Source organism: Hyalella azteca, unplaced genomic scaffold (genome assembly GCF_000764305.2).
Source record: "Hyalella azteca isolate HAZT.00-mixed unplaced genomic scaffold, Hazt_2.0.2 contig1382, whole genome shotgun sequence".
Taxonomy (NCBI): domain Eukaryota; kingdom Metazoa; phylum Arthropoda; class Malacostraca; order Amphipoda; family Hyalellidae; genus Hyalella; species Hyalella azteca.
The window spans coordinates 749503-777364 of NW_025931701.1; the positions used below are offsets into that span (position 1 = coordinate 749503).

Consider the following 27862-nt stretch of genomic DNA (forward strand, 5'->3'; position numbering starts at 1 on the left):
TGGGCTTATTCATACTGAGGAGTGCATTATCTATGCACACGGAACGGAAAGCACAGTGTGCGACTCTACGACTTAATCTTCACTTAAAACCCATACAAAATGTAAGCAAAATTACGAGTTAACAATGTTTTGATTTCATCTAATACTATTAAGTTGATCAGGTAGAAAAATCGCCCCAATAAAACATTTCCACATCATCGGAAAACTGAACAAATAAAAAGTTCCGTCGTAAAATCAGGTCCATGAATAATGCTATTTGAACACTTTTACTCGGAACTTTTAATTGTGACCATCTAATGAGCTTTGAGCATGTTGCACATCCCTGAAAACAGACGCCATGTATCTTCATTTGTGAAAGCAAAGAGACGTGCCATGAGCATGTTAATGTCATGTCTGCGCAGGCAGCGAGACGTGTCATAAACGTGTTCCTGTTATGGTTGGCTGGTATAGAAAGCTGTTATGCGTGGTAAAAGTATAAAAGCTTGATTATTCCGCATTAAATTTACAGAGTAGTAATGTCATTGAGTTTGTGTCTCGGAACACTTCAGTGAAATTGAAATATTAAGTGTGTTACAGATTTTTAGAACCTGTGAGAGAAATAGATAAATGCCTGAACTTTTAATGAAGCTTCTCCACAATTTTGAAATGAATGTAAAACATTGTCGTAGCACCGCAAAATAATTATCTTGAATTGTGATTGAGTTCTTTTTGAACTTACGGTCTCTTATTTGATTATCGCCCATGCATATTAGTCAGGACTAAGTATATTTTCGGGGTAAGAAGTGACGCAGTGACCTTAAACGACATGTCGTTCGTGCGTACGTATTCAAACTGAAGCAAAAGGTTGAGTACTAAAACCGAACAAAACGTTAAGCACAACCGAAACTTAATAGATTTTTTTACAGCAGCAGACGTTAAGTACAAACGTGTTCGATATTCAAACTGAAGATGACGTCAAGTATAAACTTGTTAGATTTTTAAACTATACTAAACGCTTTATAAAAAATGAAGTAGGCGCCAAGTAGAAACTCATTACATTTTCAGACTGAGCCAAACATTAATTACAAAAAGACGTAGCGCTTATTTGAAAGTTCGTATGAATTCAATCTGAAGTAAAAGCTAAACTTTGATCAGAAAATTTATTTGCTTGTTAAAATTGTTTGAACCATTAATTCCAAATGTCGCGAGTAATCATGAACCAACAAATTATTTTCGCCACAATTATGAATAGATAAATTTTTTATCAGTGTGATCCGTAATTAAAATTTGTACAAAAGAATAATTTTAAATAATAACTGGAATAACCAATACCTGGAAACGGACACCCAGTGCAAGGCTTCAGCTCGTGGTAAATTCGTTTAAAGTTAATATATAACAACTCAAACTAAACTAAAATTTCTTTCACATCCTGTCTAAATCCAGAGAGGAAATTTTCACTTAATTCATTAACAACAAACATCCGAGTTCAACAGCACTGACAACAATACAAGTTCTGATTGAAAAAGGTTAGCAAACACTGATGAACAATTGCAGGGATAACAGGCTACGCTTATCTTAGAGGAAGGTTTAGGCTAGAAATAAAGGCGTAACTTTTAACCTTATTTACACACCGTTAACATTAAATGAAGCTTTGGCGCAGAGAGAATAATAATACAAGGGAGAAATGGTGAATGGATTATGGATAAGAGGTGAATAGGATATGAGGTGAATGATGAACTTAGGAAAGAGGTGGATGAACAACATATTGAAGAAGAGGTTATTGAATTAAGAATAGGTGACTGGACTTGGGATAAGAGGTTAATGAACTGATGATAAGAGGTGAATGATGAACTCGGGAGAAGAGGTGGATGAACGTGAGAGAAGAAATGAATGAGCATAGAAGAGTAAACTGATGAAACTGAGAGACTTGAAGCCACCAAAGTACACCAAGACAAAGGGGAAGAGTAAAAGACAGGAAAGGAGGAAGAGACGAGAAGAAGATTGATAAACCTGTGAGTAAAAGGCGTGTAGAAGAGATGGCATGAGATAGTAATTGAGGGAAAGAGGAGAGCAGGTGGGATGGTGATGAAAATAAGGGAGAGGAAAAGAATACAGGAGGAAAAGAGAGCTAACAAGCAGAGGTAAAAGGTGACCAGACTGGAGAAGAGGATAAGATGAGAAAGAAAAGAGACGATGACAGGTGAATATGACTAAGAGATAAAACAAATAGGAAAGATGAATATTAAAAAACTAATTGCTAAAAACGACTAGAGCACGAATAAATTATAGACTAAGCAGTAAGCAGCTCAGTAACTAGAACAAGTACATGGCAGAGCGCCAGGATAAGCGTATAATCGGTAGCTTCTAATCAAGCCTTGCGCCCCAACCGCAAGCCGGGAAGCCTTGCGCCCCAACCGCAACCTGGGAAGCCTTGCGCCCCAACTGCAACCCGGGAAGCCTTGCGCCCCAGCCGCAACCCGGGATGCCTTACGCCCCAACCGCAACCTGGGAAGCCTTGCGCCCCAACTGCAACCCGGGAAGCCTTGCGCCCCAGCCGCAACCTGGGAAGCCTTACGCCCTAACTGCAACCCGGGAAGCCTTACGCCCCAACCGCAACCCGGGAAGCCTTGCGCCCCAACCGCAACCCGGGAAGCCTTGCGCCCTAACTGCAACCCGGGAAGCCTTACGCCCTAACTGCAACCCGGGAAGCCTTACGCCCCAACCGCAACCCGGGGAAGCTCCTAAACTCCTTCTACAGCTCCAACCTTACTTCCCTAAAGTTTTTGCAACCTCTCGGGGTTACAAAACGGTTTACAGAATTCCTCAATGCTTTATTGATGGCGTGTAGGTAACATTTCGGGATGGAATGGCTTTGCAACTTTTCACGATCACCTCAGATTTCAGGTAAGAATAGCATTGCAAATGTACATCACTGATCGAACAAATCATTGTCAATGCAATAGTAGCATTTCATCTGTACATCACTGCACCATCACATCATAGTACAGGAAATTGGAATACATTGTTCAGTGCCAAAAGAACAGACAAAAAATCCAACAACAAAATACAAATAAAATTTTCTTTCAAACTAATTACGTTACTGATGGACAATAAAATAATGTTAGAAGCTTCGCTCTGACAAAATGTCATTCCGTTTTTAATTTGTTAATTTGGCAGCCAAAAATATTGCGCAACCTTCACTAAGAAGAATTGATGGCCTAGCATGTGAGCCCTGCAGGGTAATGCCATTAGGCCTCAACCATTATTCAATTTATTCATTTCCATTATTCAATTATTAGTATAGTGCTGTCGGCGCCGAAGAATAAGCCCATTATAGCCTGTCACCGATTCTTGTACTTTTCGCGACACAGGAGATCTAAAAACAGATCCTCTGACCGGAACTTTTCTAAATTGACGAAAGTTTACAATGGACTAGGCTTGCACCGGGTTCGATATGGTTGTTATTTCAAGTCTGAACATATATTTCTCTATAGCTTTGTCTAGTCTGTTCTTGAACGCGTTCATACTCTGATTGTCCCCGATGTAATCAGGAAGGCTTTTCCATATGTCGGTGACACGAAGCGAGATGAAATGTTGTCGCATGGATGTGTTACAAAGCAGTTTTTTAAGTTTATAGCCGTGGCCCCTGATGTTGGTTCCTGTTTCAAATTCTTGTAATCCTTCCGGGACTTTGAATAAACCATGAGTATACTTGTATACTTCAATGAGGTCACCACGCAGACGTCGATAACTGAGGCTTGGAAGCTTCATAATCTTTAATTTTTCTTCATAAGGCTTGCCTTTTAATCCCGGAATTATCCTTGTTGCACGTCTTTGAACACTCTCTACTAAATTTTTGTAATTTTCAAGTTTCGGTGAGCACACGGCGTTTCTAAACTCTAGGTTCGGGCGCACAACAGTAACAAACAACTGCTTCATTGCTTCTCCATCTGGGAACTCGTAGGAGCGTCTGATAAGTCTAAAAAAAGTTTATCGGATTTATTAGCTCGCATTTCAATATGTCTAAAAAATTTCAGCTCCTTGTCGACATAAACTCCCAAATCTTTTTCCACTCTGGACTTTTCAATCAATACTCTCTCGTTGCAACCATGTCTTCTCATACTGTAATCTTGCTGTTCATTGTTCTTCCCGAGGTGAAGTACTTTACACTTGTCGGCATTAAAACGCAGCTGCCACGTATCAGCCCAGTTAACTAAACTGTCAAGATCATCTTGCAATTGCACTCTATTCGACGCATCCGTAACTGAACTTGAGATGATGAAAATAGCACTCGAGACGATTAAAATCGTAATTGAGACAATTAAAATCGTAATTGAGACAATGAAAATCGCAATTGAGACAATTAAATCGCAACTGAGACAATGAAAATCGCAATTGAGACAATTAAAATCGCAATTGATACAATGTAAATCGCAACTGAGACGAAACACAATTGAGACGATACAAATCGCAATTGAGGCGACGAAAATCGCCGCTTGAGACGATGAAAATAACGCTTGAGACGATAAAAATCCCGCTTGCGACGATAGAAATCCCGCTTGAGAGGATGAAAATCCTGCTTGAGACGATGAAAATCACGCTTGAGACGATAAAAATTGCGCTTGAGCCGATGAAAATCACGCTTGAGACGATGAAAATCACGCTTGAGACGATGAAAATCACGCTTGAGACGATGAAAATCACGCTTGAGACGATGAAAATCACGCTTGAGACGATTAAAATCTATAAGGACGTTTGAAAAAGCGCATTCACCATTAAAGGTGCAGCATATCAGAAGCCACGTTGAAACTGAGACACTAGCTAATTATTAAATCATAAAATTTAAAATTATCCATAATTAACTCAATAATAATTAATAATTGGAAGCCCAAAATATGGACATATGTATCCATATCTCAGGCATATAGTTACTTCCTAGATGTCTTATGCCTGAAGTACTAAGGTATCTGCCTATATTTTTTGCATCAAGCTTCTTACGTACAATAGAATGCCTAAAGCATGTATATCTTTCTTCCTATTCACGCCCATACTAGTCATAAATTAGAGCTATAAAGTTTAACTCTCCTGCATGTCGTATTTCATGCTGACGCTTATGCATAGCAAATGTTTTATTTATAATCAGCAACATTGAACGGCTATCAACAACCATAACCATGAAAGAGTTTAAAACATTTTCTTATAAATCAAACTTTTTACAATGTTTCCAATCGGGAATCTAGGCCGCGCCGCTCGCAATTTAAATGTAGCCGATCAGAGGCGTCGTTTGGGCGTGAGTTCGTACCATGTATATGAGACCAGGCAACGCTTAAATGTATATTATTAAATACTATATATGGAATAATATATTTTATATTGATATTATATGTATATATAGAGCTTGCTTGGGTCGTTCTACGGTTAGGAAATTACGAACCTTCAAAGGTGGGGCACGGATGAACAACCGTACTACCGTCGGCGTTTCTCACTAATGTTTTTGTTATACACTTATTAAAATTTTTAGAAATTCACACTATTTTTTCCTGCAAGCTCATTAATAAAATTACAATTTTTCCTTCTCGTGGGAGCAAACTGCACAGTGACCAATGAACAGCGTTAGCAAAAGTATCAACATTAATCAAATTGATAATTAATCATTGTTACTCTACTAAAAATATAGATGCGATGACAGCGACAGAATTTGAAATAGGGTTTATTACAATTTAGGTGAATAGGCATCAATGCCTATTGAAGTTTCCGCTTTTGACAGGTGCAACTTCTTAGAATACGCATCAGGCCTACGCCGTAGCCTCTGCCCGACTGTTTGAGGGCGGAAATTACGCCGGTAAATGGGAAACTTCGCCTTCGATATGCCAGTGAATCATACGCGTTATATTCTCCCTTGACACGACCGCGACTTCTTAATCACGTGCGACACGAACTAGATTCTCGAAAGGCTTGGGCAGTAATACATTTTCTCGCTAGTTGATTTGAACGAAGGTTCAGTTTTGCAGTGGACTTAAGATCCAACAACGGTAAACAACTATAGTAGAAACTACTAATAATTATCCTACACCTCGTAGTAGTAATTACTTAGCTTATTCCTATTTTATATTTATTTATAAACTTACAATTATAATCTAAATCGAACGTACGTAGAAGCGTTATGAGTCTGGAGAGATCATGGTTGAGCATAAGCAGCTTATGAACTTATGTAATGATTATAAAACTTGCTTATCAAGTTCACCACAACTTGCTGACTCCTAAGACTAGCCAATAATTTTCATCATTACTTGACAAATTTTTATTACGGACTAATCAAGCTCACACTCAGCCGGAAAAATGAATTCTATGAACTTAAATGCAGATTTACCTGAACTTAAAAATTTGATGACAGAAAAACCACTATAATTCGATGCAACTTCAAGCAATAACTTATAAGCTTTAACCTAGTTGCAAATAAGCGCAACTTTTATAAAATTGAATAAGTTTAACCGTGGCTTCGATACGGAATCAGCCATTTGGCAACATTAATAATTTTTAGCACCGCATCTAATGACCTGATAACGCGAGTTAACGCCAGCCCCAGATTTTTAATTTGCACTTTTTAGTTAAGTAGAAGAAATTGGTTTGGTGTTGCCCATTTTGATGTTATTTAGTTTCGTTAAAGTTAATCCATGGAAAAAATGTTAAAGTTTTTAGACGTTTTAAGCTTTCAAACTTTGGCGAAGTGAACTAAATTAATGTTAGTTCTCGGGGCCCATGTAGTCGGCTCCTCTCTTTTGAGCAACTTTGGACATGATCACGTCGATAGGTGGGGTGGTGTCGTACAGGGCAGGTGCCCTGAAGATGATGCCCACCGTGCCCAACACCCCCGCCAGGGTGAAGATCCAAAGGAACAGCCTGTCCAGCACCATCGCCACGTACCTCCAGTCCTGTTCGATCTGTGACACGCCAAGCAATTTGGGTTACATTCAATGAATTTACTTATATTATGTGTGGTTAGAGCATCTTACTTACTTAAACCGCCAATTGTTGCTGAGTTAAACGTAGTCTTGTGGATTGCAGTTTGTTGTTAAGCTAAAAACCAAGTGTGAGGCGTGAAAATTATAGGCCAACTGAAATTTACACTTAACAAACATGCCCATACGTTCACCTGTGTTCCTTCCTTATATATCCGACCTTCCTCAAATCATTCCATATCTTTTCAGATCAGTCGAATCATTCAAGTCGCTCTCTTCATAGCTCCTCGTTACGATCCTTATCGTAAACGAACTCTTCAAGCATATATACATTTCAAGTTCCGGAAAACCACATACGCATCTATATCATCCACGTTATACTCAAGAAACCAATGCGCACTCTGTTCCCTGTTTAATGGTTCACAAGTCTCTTGTCTTCCTCAAATGTTCTAGTCTTTCTGCACACATCTTCGAAAAAGTCCTCATCCGTCATGTCTCCTGAATGCATCCAAGTCACTCTTCATCCCAGATGTCACACTGCCTTCCTCTTCAAAAGTGCCCACTCGAATCACTATTGCCTCAAAGTTCACCAAGAATGCAAAAGATAAGAAAACGCCAGTGCATTTCAGAATTTATAAAATATTTGCTTTTATATTCTTGGTAAGCTCATCACAATGCATACCTCCTCGAAAGTGTCCACATTCTACATTACCTCAACGTTTGTTTGTACACACTGCATACCTCCTCGAAAGTTTCCACTCTCATCATACCCTCAAGTTTTTAATGTCACAGTGCATACCTCCTCGAAGGTGTCCACATTCTTCATGTGCTGGGCGATGTAGTTGATGCTGGTGTAGGTCTTTTGTTCAGTGCTCGGTGTGTCGTCAATCATAGCTCCTCGTTACGATCCTTATCGTAAACGAACTCTTCAAGCATATATACATTTGATATATAAATTTCAAGTTCCGTAAAACCACATTCGCATCTTTATCATCCACGTTATAGTCAAGAAATCGATGCGCACTCTATTCCCTGTTTAATGGTCCACACGTCTCATGTCTTCCTCAAATATTCTAGTCTTTCTCCATACATCTTCGAAAGAGTCCTCGTCCTTCATGTCTTCTGAATGAATTCAAGTCATTCTTCGTCCTTTGTTAAACGAGTCCAAAACGAGTCCACTTTCTCAACGTCCTCCAAATCTTTAACGTCACACTGCCTTCCTCTTCGAAAGTGCCCGCTCGAATCATTGCCTCAAAGTTCACCAAAAATTTAAAAGAAAAGAAAACGCCAAGTAAATTCACATATCTTCAATGAGTGCATTTCGGAATTTATAAAAGCTTTGCTTTTATATTCTTGGTGAATCGTCACAATGCACACCTCCTCGAAAGTGTCCACATTCTACATTACCTCAAAGTTTCCACCGCACTAATATACTTCCTCGAAAGTTACCACTCTCATCATACCCTCAAATTTTTAATGTTACTCTGCATACCTCCTCGAAGGTGTCCACATTCTTCATGTGCTGGGCGATGTAGTTGATGCTGGTGTAGGTCTTTTGTTCAGTGCTCGGTGTGTCGTCAAGTTCATCAATCAACGCAGAATCGTCCACCCTGGGTGGAGGGGCGGGCAGGGCCAAGGTATCGGTGGGAAAAAACTTTGTACTATCGCCGTATCTATCGCGGTCGTAACGGGACGGCGGTATCGCAGGAATATCGTAAGGTGCGTCATCGATATCAAATTTAAGCGTGTCTGATGTCGGGGTTATTATAGCCAGAGTGTCTGTGTCTTCATCCTCATCTTTGCTAGGCCTCTCAACCCACAGGTATTTGGGCAAGGAATCTATAAAAACATAGCGTACCCACGGCGCCATCTTATGAGTGGACGGTGATCGGAAGTTGACATTGAGTACTCCTATGGTGACCATAACAGAAAAAGTTACTAATATCATTGTAAACAATAAATACTTCCCTAACAGCGGCACAGAGAGAGAAGTAGGAGGAATGATCTCAGCCAAAAGTAAGAAGAATACAGTGAGCGAAAGTAGGACGGAGATGCACAACGACACCTTCTCATTAGAGTCCGAAGGAAGATAGAAGACAAGTACTGATAAAAACGATATTCCTACACATGGGATGATGAGGTTTACTGTATAGAACAATGTCTTGCGCCGCATGGTGATGTTGAAATAAATGTCAGGGTAAGGCTCCTCGCAACATGGGTAGAATTTCTCGTTCCTGACAGCTGGCACTGTCAGGATGTCCCACTCAGTGGAGATGTAGTATTCCTGCAGGTCTATGCCTGGGTCTACCACGTTGCTGTCAGCTCGCTGGTCTAGATGCTGCAAGTCCACCTGTGTGGAGCAAGTCATGTATGTGTAACGAATTATCAAGATGTGACAAGTTGAAAATAGGTCACATTTCTTGTAGAGGGAACGAGTCTCGTACATATAATAAGTTTTTATACTATACCTAATAAAATGAGATTGATCGAAGCAAGTCCCGACATTCTTTATAACTGCTCACTAGATCATTCTATTTGAATATAAAATCATTTGTGAGCAGTCATGGTAATTCAAGGCAGATGTAGAGCATTAAGATACACCCAAATTAATTTTTGTGGAACTCAATGCATAGCGTCTCCCACATAATGTACGAAATTTGTGTTTCTAGATCTGAACTTCTTCTGAACTGAATTTTGTGAACTGACGATGGAGCTGGACTCCGAAACGTTTTCTCTTATAAAGATATGGTGAATTTTTGTGGTATTGTTTTTGCTTTTAAATTCCTACGAACCTTTTAATTATAGAATCAGTTGATTCGCTCTCAGAAACTCGATCCGTACTCGGTACTACACAACATACTTTATGTATACATCACATGAAGCGGTTTTGAGTCCAGTACCCGAACTTCATGAAGCAGGTCTTACGTATGCCACGATGCAACACGTACCACTAAACATACTCCGTGTATACGTACCATGTAGCCATCATAGGTCCAGGACCCGAACTTCATGAAGAAGGTCTCACGTATGCCATGATGTACCACGTACCACTAAACATACTCCGTGTATACGTACCATGTAGCCATCATAGGTCCAAGACCCGAACTTCATGAAGCAGGTCTGCTGGTCGAAGGGGAAGTACTCGACGTCGATCTCGCACGACGACTTGTAGATGGCGGGGGGTGTCCACTTGACGCGGCCGTTGTGGTGCAGGATGGCCTTCGTCATGATGGTCACTTCGTAGTTACCGTCAGCGCTGGACCACGGGATTGCCATTACTCGTATAAATTTTTAGCATTACTCATATAAACTCTTTGGTTATTAATGACAAGTGATTATTACTCATGTAAATTTTCTATCGTGCGTCGGCATAATGTATCATGTAGCACGTTGCAGGCATGTGTAACGGTAGTTAGTGGTATGTAATTATTTGTTAAGTTATAATACAGTACTTACATGGTGATTCAAGGAAACTTCCTGTTCTGTATTTCGCGCAAAGCAGCCAGATGTTGGAGGAAAATGGCAGGGAATATTTCATATACTACAAGGTCATAAACTTTTGCGTTGCACCTAGTCAGTTAACACCATGAATTGAACAAGTGAGCAGCGTGCGTTTGTTGTCGAGGCGTACTTTTCTAATAACCGTTTTGCAGAGTTGTCTCTGTCTGCGACAAAATTTTGTACAGCGCTTCATCTCTTTGTGAGGTGACCATTGGCCGGCCCGATCCCCCGATTTGACTCCATGATATTTTTTGTATGTGGCTACCTTAAATTAATTGTTTACAATGACTGTCCAAGGACTCTAGCTAATTTGAAGAACAACATGCGCCAAGCCGTCGCCAACATACCCGTCAATATGCTTCAGCAAGTTCAACGGAACTTCAAAAATCGACTAACTGAACGCATTGTCAATGTGGGCCTCATTTGTCGATTGACAATGAGGGCCAACAATGGGGTTAATGTTGTTTTTAATTGAATTTATCTAGTAATGGTGTCTTCACTAGTTCTTTTTTTATTGAGCTTTCAAATCAGAAGTTTTCGTGGATAACCCTGCCGTAAATGCGCACCCTCGTTATTAAATACAAAGTAAGCCTGAGCACCCACTTGTTATAAAGTACAATATCAGGTAGCCAGATGTGCTGGGACGGCACATGTAACGTCTGTACTCCACCATATTCCTCCGGGTTCCACACCAGCTTGTAGTCACTCCATTCCTGCAGGGGAGAGGAGGGGAGGAGAGGGTCAGAGGTCACTTGATTTTGGGATGAGGGTGTGGGAAGTGATCTTAATATTCTGTGCAAAAATGATCGTTTCTAGACTGTAAACTGTGAGTGATACTTCACATTTACCGGGCTATATTCATAGGCAAAGGTGGGCAGTAGCGCGCTACATATAGCGGCGCTACATTTAAGCAATTGTAGCGGTAACGGTAGCGCCCGCTACATATTTAAGTAGCGATACGAGGTTTTGCCGCTACAGCGCTACCGCTACATTTATAGATAAAGCCTTTAGATTTTACTTAATAGTTTTAAATATTATTTAAAAATCAGCATTATACATACATAATATAAATTACAGAATAAAACTGTACGAAAGATTTCGGTGTAATGTTGTCAACCTCAGTCTGCTACTAGTGTCAACATGTTAGTTGCTACCAGAGGTGGGCAGTAGCGCGCTACATGTAGCGGCCGCTACATTTTCAGTAGCGGTAGCGGTAGCGGCGCTACATTTAGAGCATGTAGCGGTAGCGGCCGCTACATTTCAAAGTAGCGCTGCCCAGCTCTGTTCATAGGAATAATGTCGGTCTTCTCAAAAATATCGCCTATCTACTATTCGTTCAACCTCCTATTTAACGCTGCCCCGCAGCCTTTCCCCTTACCACCGACGCCGCTCCACCCCACAGAGGCCGCTATCTCGCGTTTAATTTCCTTACGCCGGCGCTGCAGTCTTTGTCGGGGGCAAGACTTGCGAGACAAGATCATTGTGCTCTGTTGTGGACGACTGCAGGGCATTACGAGACGCTGTGAGACTTTCAAGACACTGCATTACACTGCTAGGAGCTCCAAGACAATGCGAGGCGAACAGGGCACTTCGAGACATGAGGGACATTGCGAGACACTATGATGTATTTGTGACAATTCACGTCTTTGCTGGACACTGCATGTCACTGCGAGACACTTTGAGACTCAGCCACCGTATGAGATACTTCGAGACTCTGCCACCGTTTGAGACACTTCGAGACTCAGCCACCGTTTGAGACACTTTGAGACTTAGAGGCCTCCGTATGAGACACATCGAGAATTTTAGGCTACCGTATGAGACACTTTTAAACTTTGCGGCTACCGTATGCCCGCCGCTGCGTATGTGGTGGCTGCAACGCTCAACTGACAGCAATTTCCTACTGAACTAACATTGCTGTCAGTTGCTTTCCAACTGACAGCAATTTCCTACGCCCGCCTTCAACGTGTCGCGCCTTGCGTTCATAACAAAGTTTATGTAGGATTACTGATGATCTAAATAATGCAGTTCAATGAGTTATTTGTGTTCGTCTTACTTTCTTCATTTTAGTGTAGAAATTTAGTTCTCGTCCAGCAGTGACGAAATGGTCCACGTCTATCGTGAATTGAAAAAAAATAGAAATTGCAATAGCTTAGTACAGTATCAATTCAATATTAAAATCAAAATTAAAATATTATTATTATTGTAAACATTAAATTGTCTGAGTGAGTATGTTATTTACTAGAAAGGCAAAGGTAATGACCAGAAAAAAGTAAGTTCGTCGAAAAGTTTTGCAGACCAGTTCCAAAATTAGCTCAAAGTTTCAAAAATAAAAATATGGTCAATAGAGCGACGAAATTCACACGAAAGCGATATATATAAAATAAATGCAGTTCAATGAGTGGACGAATGGGCTAAATGACGCCAACACCTTTCGATTAACAATTTCAAGATGATAAAAACTATAAGCATTGTTGAGACAAGGTTTTCGTTGAAAAAAATGATCGATTTCAACGTCCATAAATCTGTATACCAGCGGTCAAGTCCCAAATCATAAAATCACTCTCGGAGCTGCTGGACCCATTCGGTGTGAAGGTACAATAAAGAGTGGGGTGGGTTGACGGGCAGATTTCTAAAACGAAAACTATTACCGCAGGGTACAAAAGTGCGTAGGTATATAGAAATAGTCGAATCGTGGTATTCTATTATTTTTTGTAACCTGCTCGTGATCTTCCTATACGCCAGCAAAAGTTCAGTTTGACTCAATGAAATAAACAAACAAGAAATTTATTATGAAAAAAAAAAATTCTCTGGTCTTTACCCAAATGGACGTAAATGTTAACAAAACGTATACGTTTGTTGATCGCTAGTAATATTATGCGACGTTTAAAACCTGACTATGGCTTTTTTTATTGTACAAAATTTACGTACTAACATTTATATCAGAGAAACAATTGAATTTAAATTTGCCTGAATTCATTGTTTAAAGATATGAATTATCTTATCAATGATATGAACGGAGTATCTCGAAATCTTACCCATAAGTTCACGTATCGAATATTATTGTAGATTCTGAAAACTTTGCAAACAAATTGATAGTTTGGTGGTTTTTTCCATATGTTCCTATTTTTGCGAATATATTTTTGCATGAGTTTTCACGAGGTTTCATGGTTGCTTTATTGCATGTTTTCTTGATTTGAAGCTCGTTTTAGAATAGATATTTTAATGAAAGTTTCAAATTTCTCATCATTCCTCTCGAGGGAGCCTTTACTTCAATTATTTTAACTTGAAATTATCTTGACTTGAAGAATTTTACGATCACATGTACAACGGATATAAAGACAACATCAAGTTGGCGTTTCTCAGTTGCAATAACTGAATATATCGGGCAATTCAGGCTAATGTTTAGCAATGTTCACTGGTTTGAGTAAAAGCTTGCTCAGTCTCTATGAATTCAGTTTTAAATAGAATTGCATTTGATTATTATTAGCATAGTATAAGAGTTTACTTCATATTCCAGCCTATGCATGTTAAATTAGAATTTATTCATATTATATTTTATCTGAATTTATTCACTTCTAATTGGTATTTACTCAAATTTGAATTTTACGTATACGCGTTGTTCCTGAATTTATGCTGGGGTTGAAAGTAAGAAAATTATTCAATGTGTTTTACCTCATTTGGGCTCGGCGTCGAAAACTACGTCTAATGAATTTCTTTTGATGAAATATGTTCTGAATGATAACTTGCCTGCGTGCTTGGTCGATAATTTTAAAATTGGTTCCTTATTCATTCTTGTATTAGGATTTTTCTCCGGACGCGATCCTCTCTAGTATACGAGTAAAGTTGTGCGCAGTGCGCATCAGCGGACATCGACATGACGTCATATCTAAATAGCTGAATATTGTGGCATTGGTTTTTAGTTAATTATTTCTGCTTATCCAGCCACCTCATTTGTTGTGCACTTGAACGCTGGACAGCGCGGTGCACCTGTGTCCTAGAATAACTGTGATATTCCAGCGAATGGTGGGTGTTTAAAGTTTAAGTATTTTGGTATTGCTTTTTTTCATTGCAAAATTATGCAAACGATGATAATAGTTATGTTGGCGTAACTTTGGTGCCCCGATTATCGGTGCAACAAAGATATCTTTTGGCGTAACTTAGCCCGATTATCGCGCTATCTGTTTTAATTTATTCTGCGTGTATATGGTCTATATTTAGATTTTACTTGTATTCCTGAAGTTATAAAACTTGGATGAATCTTGTCTCAGAAACTATTTCAATAGAGACATAAAGAATTTACTTAGTAGATCCTTTGATCTCAAATTAAAAAAAATTGTGTGCACTAATTACTACTATTCCTTGCTAGTTCGTTACGTCATTTAAGTAGACTATGATAGGATCTATAGCTACGTATTTTCTAGGGCACTCCAAAACTAGAATATGACATAAAATTTCAGAAGTCATGTTTTCTGAAGGAAGTTGCTGTTACCTACCAGCAACAAAAATGAATGCCTTGAATAATATAAGAAGAGAAAAAAGATGTACATTTGTACCACGTACGAGGGCTGACATGTACACGTCTAAGGGCTGCCGTTAACAGATGTGAGGACGTGTATAATGTACGTGCATCACACATGAAACATTTATGAGAATCTCACCTGGTTGACCCACACGTTCGTCGTCATGATTTGGTTCTTCAGGTTCTGAAACAAATGAAAAGGCAGTGGTGAGTATTTATGAGTATAATACTTCTGTAAAAGACAGAGTTGAGTATTATGAGTATAACAATTCAATAAAAGACAGTAGTGAGTATATACGTATGAGTAAAACTATTCAATAAAAGGCATGATGCGTTTTTATGAGTACAACAGTTCAATAAAATTTTGTTAATATATATGAATGTGTAAATTCTGTAAATTTAACAGGAAAATTAATAATAATTTAACAAAAAATATTAATGAATAAAATTGACAGGTAATCGAATAAATGCGTTTCGCAAATGAATTGCTTTGGAATTAGTTAATGCTTGCATTTATCTATTTCCCAAAAATAGGACGAATATTTTTCAATTGTTTCAATACTATCACAAATTTATTCCAAGTGGCTAAGGATATTTGAAGAAAAAACGTTTAAAGAAATTCTCTATTAACTTAAAAAATTACTATCAAGTCATCGTCGATGTCTTTTTCCAAGCTGTTTAAGAATATTTCACAATTTTTCTACGCAAAACTTCTTGGCTGCTAACGAATATATTGCATTCTGTTCGCTTATATTTTCAATATTTTACGAATATTTTTCGAAATGTTCACGAACATTTTACATTATGAAGAGAAATATTTTAACTTAAATACTAAAAAAATATTAAGTAATTTTTAAGAAAATATTTTTACTGTAATGAATATTTTATAAACTGTTTACTAATATTTCCGAAGCTCTTCACCACTTTTTCAGCGCACGAATTTTTTCAACGAACTTTTCGACTATTTTTAAAACGATTGACGACTCGTTTTTTACTACTTTTCTTCCAGAGCTGTTTACGAATCTCTCCAGAGCTGTTTACGACTCTCTCCAGAGCTCTTTACGACTCTCTCCAGAGCTGTTTACGACTTTCTCCAGAGCATTTTACGACTCTCTCCAGAGCTGTCTACAACTCTCTGCAGAGCTGTTTATGACTCTCTGCAGAGCTGTTTATGACTCTCTGCAGAGCTGTTTACGACTCTCTGCAGAGCTGTTTACGACTCTCTGCAGAGCTGTTTACGACTCTCTGCAGAGCTGTTTACGACTCTCACGAATGGTGGGTGTTTAAAGTTTAAGTATTTTGGTATTGCTTTTTTTCATTGCAAAATTATGCAAACGATGATAATAGTTATGTTGGCGTAACTTTGGTGCCCCGATTATCGGTGCAACAAAGATATCTTTTGGCGTAACTTAGCCCGATTATCGCGCTATCTGTTTTAATTTATTCTGCGTGTATATGGTCTATATTTAGATTTTACTTGTATTCCTGAAGTTATAAAACTTGGATGAATCTTGTCTCAGAAACTATTTCAATAGAGACATAAAGAATTTACTTAGTAGATCCTTTGATCTCAAATTAAAAAAAATTGTGTGCACTAATTACTACTATTCTCTGCTAGTTCGTTACGTCATTTAAGTAGACTATGATAGGATCTATAGCTACGTATTTTCTAGGGCACTCCAAAACTAGAATATGACATAAAATTTCAGAAGTCATGTTTTCTGAAGGAAGTTGCTGTTACCTACCAGCAACAAAAATGAATGCCTTGAATAATATAAGAAGAGAAAAAAGATGTACATTTGTACCACGTACGAGGGCTGACATGTACACGTCTAAGGGCTGCCGTTAACAGATGTGAGGACGTGTATAATGTACGTGCATCACACATGAAACATTTATGAGAATCTCACCTGGTTGACCCACACGTTCGTCGTCATGATTTGGTTCTTCAGGTTCTGAAACAAATGAAAAGACAGTGGTGAGTATTTATGAGTATAATAATTCAATGAAAGAAAGTGGTGGGTATTTTTGAGTATAATAATTCAATAAAAGACGGTGGTAAGTATTTATGAGTGTACCAATACAATGAAAGACATGGTGAGTATATACGAGTACAATAATTCAATAAAACACATGGTGAGTATATATGATTATAAAAATTAATGAAAGACAGTATTGTGTATTTACAAGTAGAACAATTCAATAAAAAGACAGCGGTGAGTATTGATGAGTATAAAAATTCTGTAAAATTAAAAGGAAATTAGTGATCGATTACATGATAATTAATCAAGAAATATTCAGGAATAAAATTGGCAGGCAATCAAAATAAATGCGTTTCGTAAATTAATTGCTTTTGAATTGTTTAATGATTGCATATATATATTTTCCAATATCAATACGAAGATTATCCACTATTTACCAGTATTTTCATGTTTCTTACTGATATTTTCAACTCTTTGCTAATATCTTCGAACTCTCTACGGATAATTTTTAACCTGCTTCCAAATATTATTAAACGATTTTGCGAAAGAATATTTTTCAATTTATTCAATCCTATCAAAAATTTATTCCAAGTGGTTTAGGATATATAAAAGAAAGTTTAAGTATATTCTCTATTAACTTAAAGAATTACTATCAAGTCATCGCCCAACACTTTTTCCAAGATGTTTAAGAATATTTCACTATTTTTCTACGCATAACTTTTCGGTTGCTAATGATTATATTGTATGCGGTTCGCTAATATTTTCAATATTTAACCAATATCTTTCGATATGTTCAGGAATATTTTACATTATGAAGAGAAATATTTTAACTAAAAGTTTTGAATAAATTATAAGAAAATATTTGAACTGTAATGAATATTTTGTAAACTGCTTACTAAAATTTCCGAAGCTCTTCACCACTTGTTCAGCACACGAATATTTTTAAAGAACTTTACGACTATTTTTTGATGCAGTTTACGACTCTCTCCAGAGCTGTTTACGACTCTCTCCAGAGCTGTTTACGACTCTCTCCAGAGCTGTTTACGNTAGGTTACGACTCTCTCCAGTGCAGTTTACGACTCTCTCCAGAGCTGTTTACGACTCGCCAGAGCTGTTTACGACTCTCCACAGCAGTTTACGACTCTCCAGAGCTGTTTACGACTGTCCAGAGCTGTTTACGACTCTCCAGAGCTGTCTACGACTCTCTCCAGAGCTGTTTACGACTCTCCAGAGCTGTTTACGACTCTCCAGAGCTGTTTACGACTCTCTCTAGAGCTGTTTACGACTCTCCTCAGAGCTGTTTACGGCTGTCCAGAGCTGCTTACGACTCTCCAGAGCTTCCTACGACTCTCTCCAGAGCTGTTTACGACTCTCCAGAGCTGTTTACGACTCTCTCCAGAGCTGTTTACGACTTTCCTGAGCTGTTTACGACTCTCCTCAGAGCTGCTTACGACTATCCAGAGCTGTTTACGACCCCCTCCAGAGCTGTTTACGACCCTCCAGAGCAGTTTACGACTCTCCAGAGCTGTTTACGACTTTGTAGAGCTGTTTACGTCTCTCTCCAGAGCTGTTTACGACCCTCCAGAGCTGTTTACGACTCTGCAGAGCTGTTTACGACTATCTCCAGAGCTGTTTATGACTCTGCAGAGCAGTTTACGACTCTGTAGAGCTGTTTACGACTCTGCATAGCTGTTTACGACTCTGCAGAGCTGTTTACGACACTCTCCAGAGCTGTTAACGACCCTCCAGAGCTGTTTACGACTTTTTCCAGAGCTGTTTACGACTCTCCAGAGCAGTTAACGACTCTCCAGAGCTGCTTACAACTCTTCAGAGCTGTTTACGACTCCACAGAGGTGTTTACGACTGTCCAGAGCTGTTTAAGACTCTCCAGAGCTGTTTACGACTCCCTCCAGAGCTGTTTACGACTCGCCAGAGCTGTTTACGACTCTCCACAGCAGTTTACGACTCTCAAATTTGTATTCTTTACCCTCTCTAAATGTATGATGTACGGCGTATTGTATGCATGTTACTCGATATGAAATTTATCCAGCGTAATAACTTACAAATGCCGGGACATGTTACCTCATGCCTTGCATTACGAATGACGGGACATGTTCCCGTGTGCATTAAAGATGCCGGGACATGTCCCCTTGTTCCAAATATGGCACACAGCGCAGTCCGGGCCCTGATGCTGCCACATATGCCACACGGCATGCCACATTTGTCATGTCGCAGAGAGCATTTCTTTAAATTAAAGGAGGCGGGAGGACGAGATATGGGTGCAGACAGCCGCTACTTGAAATTTTGTTCGAGCCTCAACAAAGGACGCTTTCTTAAGGATCAAACGCTTCCTTTGAATAGGGACAGAGCGGTCATGTGAATAGAGTGTGGTAAATGTGGTTAGTAGCATAACAATAGGATAACAGTGGACCTACAACACTTTAATAAAAAGCCTCAGTATTTAAAATCCAGCAATTAGAAGGATTTCACAAACAAAATCCATTTGTCCCTTTGTGAAAAGATCCAGAAAAAAAAGTAGTACATTGAGTATAAAAAGACCACTCAAACAGGACCTGAGTAGGTGCTTTAAAAGAATCCTTTAAATTAGAAGAGATCTGTGGATCTGTGGTCGCTCTATAGCCTTTAAGGAGCTCAGCTGCTTAAGTCCTGAGGACAAATGGAGGCTATAAAACAACTTCCTCGAAATCGTTGATCCCAAGGACGAAAAATTCATTTAAGTTGAAAATTGATCAGAACTTCAACCCGACTCCATGAACAAGGAGTTTGAATTTTGTTATTTGGAATCCCAAACTCTTTCAGCCGTGGAAGAAGTTTGGTATAGAGTTTTCTAAGCTTTAAATTGTTTCTGTTGGTAATTGGTGACAAAGCGATGCTTGATAGGCAACTTGAAGAAAACTAAGAAGTTCAATGGATGGATAAAGTTATGGAAAACTTGATTGAATTTGAGCACATCTATAAACAGATCTCTGCAGATATTAGCGGATCTCTTTAAATGTTAACAAATCTCGGTAACATTAACTGATCGCTTTAAATTTCAACAGATTTTTGCAGATCTTAACAGATCAGTGCACTTTAAAATATCTAAGAATATTTGCAGATGAAAAAATATCTCTGTGAATATTAACAGATCGCTTAAAATCTAAAACCTTCCCACACGCCTTTGCTAGTTTTCACGAAAAATAAGGAATATCGATGATCTGAAAATTTCAAAACATAATTAAAAATTGTAAATGATTGTTTCGAACTTATGCAAATCTTTATGTAACTTTGCGAATCTCAGTCAAGCCTTGAGAATCAGAAAAAGTTTTTGCGGATTTATGCCAGCTTTTGAAGACGTTGAGATTATTGGAAAATCTATAGCGAAGCTTTACGTATCTGCTCAAAATTTTCACGAAGACGAGTGTAAAAAGCGCGAACTTTTCGTCAGAACTCGAAGGGACGAGTCGTGTTTTGCATGGGCCAGCAATACTTGGGAATTTAATCTACAAAAATTTATTTATTTGTTTTGATGTAATTTATTAAAACGATATTCTAATTTTCCTGTGACGCAGAGTGCCGCTGTGGGTCTGGAGAGTTCATGGCTGGTGTGGCACTGAATTTTTAAATTGGATTGCTGCCTTGAAGTGCCTAGCTTCTTCAGGTGCCGCCTGAGCTCCTTTGAAAGTCAGTATGACCTATGATTCAGGTAGGAATAGCATTATGAAGATGCCGACAAATGTGTTAGCTTAGAAATAATAATTCATATAGGAATTACATTGTAAATATGACGACACATGTTTTCGGAATAGCGACGAATTCTCAATAAAAGATATTGCCATGTATTTATTTAAATATAATATGAACCGAAGCACTGCTCCTCTTACCTACATTTCTGCATCTTAATGTATATGTGCTTGCGCCTATACTGTTCTGAACGGTCATGTACACTGTACTCGGGACGATATATCTCGATACAGTACTGTATACTATACACTCTTTAATATGTACCTTTCGGAACAGTCTCGTATACTGCACTCTTGACTTTATCGTTCCGAACAGTCAAATAAGTGCAAAAGGGGAATAATCATCCTCTACAAAGGGAACAGTCATCCCCTATAAGGGGAACAGTCATATCCTGTGAGGGCAACAGTCATCTCCTTGTTCGGAAAATTGATCACAGTGTTTGAAAAAATATATACAAGGGTCCGTCCGTTGAGTTTTATTTTGACTGCTATACAAGATATCACTTATCGATATGTTTTAAATAACTTATATTTATTCGCCTTAACTCATAATAAACGGTGAAGACATTGAACAAATCACCTTCTCCCACAAATCATACCTAATTTACTCAGCATTCAGTACACTCGGCTAATTCATTTTGATTAATTCTTCCCAAACCATGGGCAGCTCAATCTTGAGTCCATGACAAGGTTTGCCAGAAATCAGATGTTGGAACATTTACGTCCAACATATGAATTAAATTTCGCTACAAATCATGCCATCTTGTTTATTTTCAGAATACGTATTAATCATTGGAGTCAATTCGCATCATTCCATTAAAGTGCTTTCTTCTTTTTACGACAATTACATTGTATGTATTACAGTACAACAAATGCAATTGTCTAATATCAAATAACATTGCAGAACAACAAATGCCATTGCATAAGAACGAATGACATAGCAGAACAACAAATGGCACAGCAGAAAAACAAATGCAATTCAAGGACAACAAATGTATTGGATTGCAGAACATAAAATGGCCTCTGCCACTGCAGATGCCATTTTCAGCTGGCTGTCGCGGCCAAACATGTTCTCTGCGCCGCACTTTACGACCCGACGCTTGGGCCCAGCCGCGGCTAGCCGCAGTGACACTGACTCAATGGGGATGCTGGTTCCATAAACTCGATATGGGATGAGGTTTCCAAAAATTATTTATTAATATAGACTCGATAATCATGACGTATAACTGGTGGTGGATCTTCAGCTCGGAGATAAATCGATACTCTTGTAAATTGATATCTTGTGATACTTTTCATACTCTTGTGCGAGCTCATGATGATATCTTACGATCTTGTACGAGCCTAGGTATCTTATAATAATCTTAATACTCTTGTACTAGCTCACCGTCTGAATACCGAGTCACACTGCATGCCAAAGTGACTTAAACAACGGAAGTATAAAAGGGGAGGGCCATGCTGCAAGATTTCTCGGGCTATCACTAAGGAAGTGATTGTGATCAATGGACTTTCCATGTTATCTTAACCTACGGTGTACGATAATAACCGTCTCTCATACGTCGATAAAAAGCGCATGTTAAAGGTAATCAGCACAAACAGCTCAAGCCAATCTGGTAGATCTTCGGGACTCTAGAGACAACTCAGTTTATACGGGGAAAAGAAATTGGGGCAGCGGAAGAACAACTGTTCCCACTCCAGGTCTGATTAGTAGCAATTTCCTTCAAAAGATAGACCGACGTGAACCACTTCCCATGCCAGAGTTAAACAAATGGATCTTATCACCCAATCTCCTACCGAGCTTAACTGAATGCCTCCGTGCTTTTCTCTTTTCGAAAATCCCTCGTGCTCATAATATGAAGAAACTGTGCCACTTACCATTGTGACCTTTTTCCTACTAAGGATTACATTTGCTTAGCTAAACGGATGTTAATGAGTGGCATGAACTATGGGAATTTCAAAAAAGGTAAAAAGTGATTTACTTTCAGCACTATTCACTTCCATGCAATCGTTGCTTTCAAATATCATCAGAGCGGACAACGACAACCGCAACATTAAAAATATAACTCAGTACTCACTGCAGTGAGTGACAGAGAGCGCATTTTCTCGTCGACGAAAACGGGAAGTCACGGACAGACGGACGGACAGACGGACAGACGGACAGACAGACAGACAGACAGACGGACGGACATGGCGAGCACAATATAGTGCATTTTTTCCATATATGAGAAAATGCGCTAAAAATGAAAAATATGCGCAGAAATGCTAAAAACAACAACGGCAAATCAGAAACACAGCAGGAATATAAAAAAAACTAATGAATGACGCAACCACAGCACAGCGGAAGCAGTTACAATGAAGCCTTCATGATCAATTACTTACACCGTCATCAACATTTAGCGGTACTGATGAATGTTTCAGTTAAACTCGAAAAATTTTCGGTAAAAAGATTACAGTGGCCGCTATAAAGGTTTGAATGTCCGCATCTGTGGCACGCTAATTCATCGCATTTTTCGACCGCTGCTTCCTGTTGTTGGCTGTCAGGTTGACCCCGTCGCCAGAGCCACGGGGTTTTACGCAGCGTGCGCAACTGCCTCCACGAGGGGAAGCTGATTAAAGATATGTTGCTTCATCCAGCTGATGGTAGTGGGTCAAAGGGATTTAGATCTGGGATTCAGCATTTATGCTCAGCACGATGACGCTGATCGTATAGTCAGAGCATCAGCAACGCTTCACTTGTTCGAGATGTCTGTCAGATCCATCCCAATCTTCTCTCATTCGATCGTTGCCAATTCATTGACATCAAGCGGTCACCTAACGTGGCCGTGGTACCACCCAAAAACAATCAGAGGTCGCCACCGAGTTGCTTCACCTCAATTTCTGCGCTGTCCAATGGCAAGTAGTTGTGCATCACCCCGACATCCAAACCAACTGTGCATCTCAGTACTTAAACTTAAGGCATTGCATTGCACGTTTTTCACCTGGAATCAGTCTTAGAACGTAAAATCGTTTCTCTGCAGTCACTCGCCGACTATGTCGTTGGTAATCCTCGTCAATTCTCTCGGATAGTCAGTTCTTTCTCGTGGTTAAATTCTAGCTCTATGTCAGCCATGCGAATGAGCAAAAAACATAAGCCAAGAACCGAACCTGCTTGGTGGTACTCAGATCTTTACCCTTGCCTCGCTCAATGCTGGGTCTCTTACCGCGACGGCTTGTGCCGTCAGAAAGTTATGGATCATCGCCAGCAAACTCTCTCCTTCCCATCAGCCGGAGCAGCTCTTCCTTAGCCGTAGTTATACGACCCTAGAGTCAAATTGTCGAAAGCTTTTGAAAAGTCCAAGGATTGTACGTTGAAGTCGGCCTCTTCCTTTGGTTATGCCAAAATACGCTAGACAACCAAGTTATGACAACCAAGAGTAATTTCTCCAGAATCCGTGTTTTAGATCATGAAGTAGGTCAATTAACCTCTTCTATACAACGGATAGGCTTCCAAGCCACCAACTTCTAAAAATACTTTGATTATTTGCGACGTCAAAATAAGTGCTCTGCGATTTTGAGGTCAGCCATTAGCATATCCTTTGTATAGTATCGGTGTTACCAGTCTCACATTGAAATAACCAGGCGTTGTTGCCTCCCTCAATGATGCTTTCTAGAGCGTTGTGACTAAGGCCTTCAGTGTTCCGACTCATTTCGTTGGCAGCACTGCCGTAAATCCATTGGTTGCCGGTGCTGAAAGCGTTGATAGTTTTTAGATACTATTATTTTGTCATCCTGTCCACACTCGATGTTTCCCGACCTCCTGTCTCCTGGAACTGATTTTTGAAAGAATTCCATGATGCCTATAAGAAATCGCCAGTGTCTTGGAATTCAGCGAATTTCAGGGCCAGCCCGTTCACATCAGAATGACGTTTGCTCAACTGCAATAATTTCTTGCGTAGTTTAGTGCATAAAAAATCAATACTTTTCTAATGGAACTCGGAACTCCAGACGATTTCAGTGCGTTCATTCCCTATTGCCTCCAAGTCTGATCTTCAATGGTAAAAATTTAGCCAGGTCAATTTGAGGTCTGACCCTGGGCAAATTCTCAATTGAGGTTGTCCTCTCCGCTAATAACAAACGATGGTCGGATATTGATGGCTCCTGAAACTGAATGCCATCAATCATTTATTCTTTTCTTTTACGAAAAGAACGCGTCAAGGGTTGTCAGCTTTTTAGCTAGTAGGCAACCACACATATGCCGACTAATAGGGTGTTTACCGTGTTTCTCAGCAACTCTACACTAGTTAAGTTTCTCTACCTCTATACAATTCCAAACCTGGATAGAGAAAAAACTGACCATCACAGACGTCGTGGACTGAAGTCTCATTCCACCCATCACTAAATTAGGGAAAGATCTTACAGTCGAACTTCCTTGTTCAGGAAGGGTGCTATTTCTGCATCCAAGACATTCTTTCTTTGAACGGACTTCGTTGGTGCCACCCTGAAGATCCTACACTCTACTTTCTTTTATGAGAGAATAGTATAAATTTATTCATATTCCCTTACATTGCCTCAAAACACTTCGATCTTGTGGTGCACTCAACATGGGACGAGCTCCTCAGCATAATGCCAGCCTCTGTCCTTATGAGTATATTTGCCTGCAGCAACACCGCTTTCCTTAGCACTTCAGCTACCACAACTGGAATAGTATCCGCTACCGCCTCCGCAGGGCTGTAAAAGCACTGAGACCGACCACCTGCCCCTCGTTGTGCGTCTCTTGCACACTCTTGGAGTAGCGACGCCTGCTAGATGGTCTCTATTTCTCCTCAGGGTCCGTCCACTTTTCACCGCTTCCCCTTACGGCATTCCCCGCATTGCCTGGTCTTCCCTGAATATTTGGGGACTTGATGTTCTGCTGGTAACTTCGCCAGTCAGCATTGAGCTGCGACTTTAGGTGTTGGATTGTAAACTAACCGTAAAAATTTGTATTTGTATATATTGCGCAATATAAAGTATTTAATGTCAGGACACATTACTTAGTGCACGGTGTTCAGTGATCAGGATAAACTGCTCAGTGTTAAAGCTCTTGATACAGTGTTCAATGCGCAGTGTTTAATGCCAAGTTACTGGAGCGCAGTGTACCGTTGTCCAGTGTCCCTTTATGCCGGGGCTCATTAATGCAGCTCCACACAAACACCTTCCCCCCAAGGGGACGTTAGGGAGGGGAAGAAGGGGGAGACGAGGGGAGTTGACATGAGGAAGAAAAACGAAGTGGAGGGAGCTGGATGTAGGAACAGGGAGAAGCCTGAGAGAGATGGGGAGATGGCTGTCAAAAGTGAGAAATAATTGGGCAAGAACCCCAGAAGGGGAGAGGAAGCGTGGGGTATAAGGCAGCTGCCATTCGGTTTTGCTTCGNGTGCACATATATCAGGCACTGCTGCAGTGCATATATCAGGCACTGCTGCAGTGCATATATCAGGCACTGCTGCAGTGCACATATATCAGGCACTGCTGCAGTGCACATATATCAGGCACTGCTGCAGTGCACATATATCAGGCACTGCTGCAGTGCATATATCAGGCACTGCTGCAGTGCATATATCAGGCACTGCTGCAGTGCACATATATCAGGCACTGCTGCAGTGCACATATATCAGGCACTGCTGCAGTGCACATATATCAGGCACTGCTGCAGTGCATATATCAGGCACTGCTGCAGTGCATATATCAGGCACTGCTGCAGTGCACATATATCAGGCACTGCTGCAGTGCACATATATCAGGCACTGCTGCAGTGCACATATATCAGGCACTGCTGCAGTGCATATATCAGGCACTGCTGCAGTGCATATATCAGGCACTGCTGCAGTGCACATATATCAGGCACTGCTGCAGTGCACATATATCAGGCACTGCTGCAGTGCACATATATCAGGCACTGCTGCAGTGCATATATCAGGCACTGCTGCAGTGCATATATCAGGCACTGCTGCAGTGCACATATATCAGGCACTGCTGCAGTGCACATATATCAGGCACTGCTGCAGTGCACATATATCAGGCACTGCTGCAGTGCATATATCAGGCACTGCTGCAGTGCATATATCAGGCACTGCTGCAGTGCATATTTTATGTCATTATTTCTTACGCGCATAAATTTCCTTCCTCGGCGCATTATCAAAAATAAATTTTTGACAATGCAGTTTAAGTCATAAATAAATGCTAATTTTTTCCAATTTTTGTATGGATAAAAATAACTAAGTATTAAAATTTTTGTTTTGCAGAGGATTACTAAGTTTATACAAAAGAAAAATATATTGGGAGCCATGAGGATTAACAGCTGAGAGATTAGAAAAGATTATAACATGTTTATATAAATCAAGAAAAGACATTTGATCTGAACAGCGCTAGCTTGATTAGTAGAAGGGTTATCAAGATTAAGTGATAACCTTCATGATTAGAAGGGTTATCAAGCTTACATAATAACCCTGCATGATTAGAAGGATTATCAAGCTTACATAATAACCCTGCATGATTAGAAGGATTATCAAACTTACATCAGTAAGGGGTCACTCACCACATCTATGAGTTGGGATAACTTGAGGCCGAGTTTAACGGTAAGTCTGTCAGAGTTATTACCCACGGGTCTGATGAGTCTATTGTAAGTGCTGAGTAAGTCTTCATAGAGTCTTTTAGCTTCAGGGTTAGCGCACGTCGGGGAAGTAAACAGGACGATAAAAGAAGTCAAGAAGAGAGGGACTAAAATCCACGGGAAGAGAGGAAGTGCGAGTGTAGAGGGCGACATGACGAAAGGTAGGGTGGAGAGCCGCCGGCGCTCTACCTCCTCACCTGCACTACCGCAACACACTGGCTGACTGACGTGCGCTGAGGCCTGGAGTGAGGCCATATCCGTACACGCACGCACGCACGCACTCACACTCCACTGCCGTAGGCCCAGTGCACGTCTGGAGGGCATGAGGAGTGCATTGCATGTCCGGGCACTCCAGCCGCCGCTTCTCTTGCCACTCTGACCCTAATGAGCGCAAGAAGTTTGCTTCAACTCGCACTTCTCCCGCAGTAGCTTTAGTTCCATTCTATTTTTTCTTGACCGAGAATTCCCCATTTAATTGAATGAGATTCGTAACTCACGCAGAGTCGTGTGGGGTAACTAAAAAGCACTGTTTTTATACATGGCGCTCGTCGCTG

The 27862-nt window shown here is 40.0% G+C and overlaps 1 protein-coding gene across 1 annotated transcript; it reads right to left on the reverse strand.

Annotated features, from left to right (window-relative positions):
- Positions 1-6568: 6568 nt before the first annotated feature.
- On the reverse strand, positions 6569-27504 carry LOC108670909 (acetylcholine receptor subunit alpha-like 1). Its single transcript, XM_047882520.1, has 6 exons — positions 27234-27504; positions 16869-16913; positions 11043-11152; positions 10014-10194; positions 8431-9288; positions 6569-6920 (listed from the first exon to the last, which is right to left on the reverse strand). The coding sequence occupies exons 1-6, from the start codon at positions 27459-27461 to the stop codon at positions 6723-6725; spliced, it is 1620 nt and encodes a 539-aa protein (XP_047738476.1). The 5' UTR covers positions 27462-27504; the 3' UTR covers positions 6569-6722.
- Positions 27505-27862: the final 358 nt, after the last annotated feature.

What these genes read in the sequence shown, in the direction of transcription:
- LOC108670909 (XM_047882520.1), bottom strand. Translation starts at nt 27,461, where the DNA reads ATGTCGCCCTCTACACTCGCACTTCCTCTCTTCCCGTGGATTTTAGTC. An exon ending in TATCCCAACTCATAGATGTG is followed by an intron (nt 16,914 to 27,233) that starts GTGAGTGACCCC and finishes CATTTGTTTCAG; the next exon opens with AACCTGAAGAACCAAATCAT. An exon ending in CGAACGTGTGGGTCAACCAG is followed by an intron (nt 11,153 to 16,868) that starts GTGAGATTCTCA and finishes TCTCCCCTGCAG; the next exon opens with GAATGGAGTGACTACAAGCT.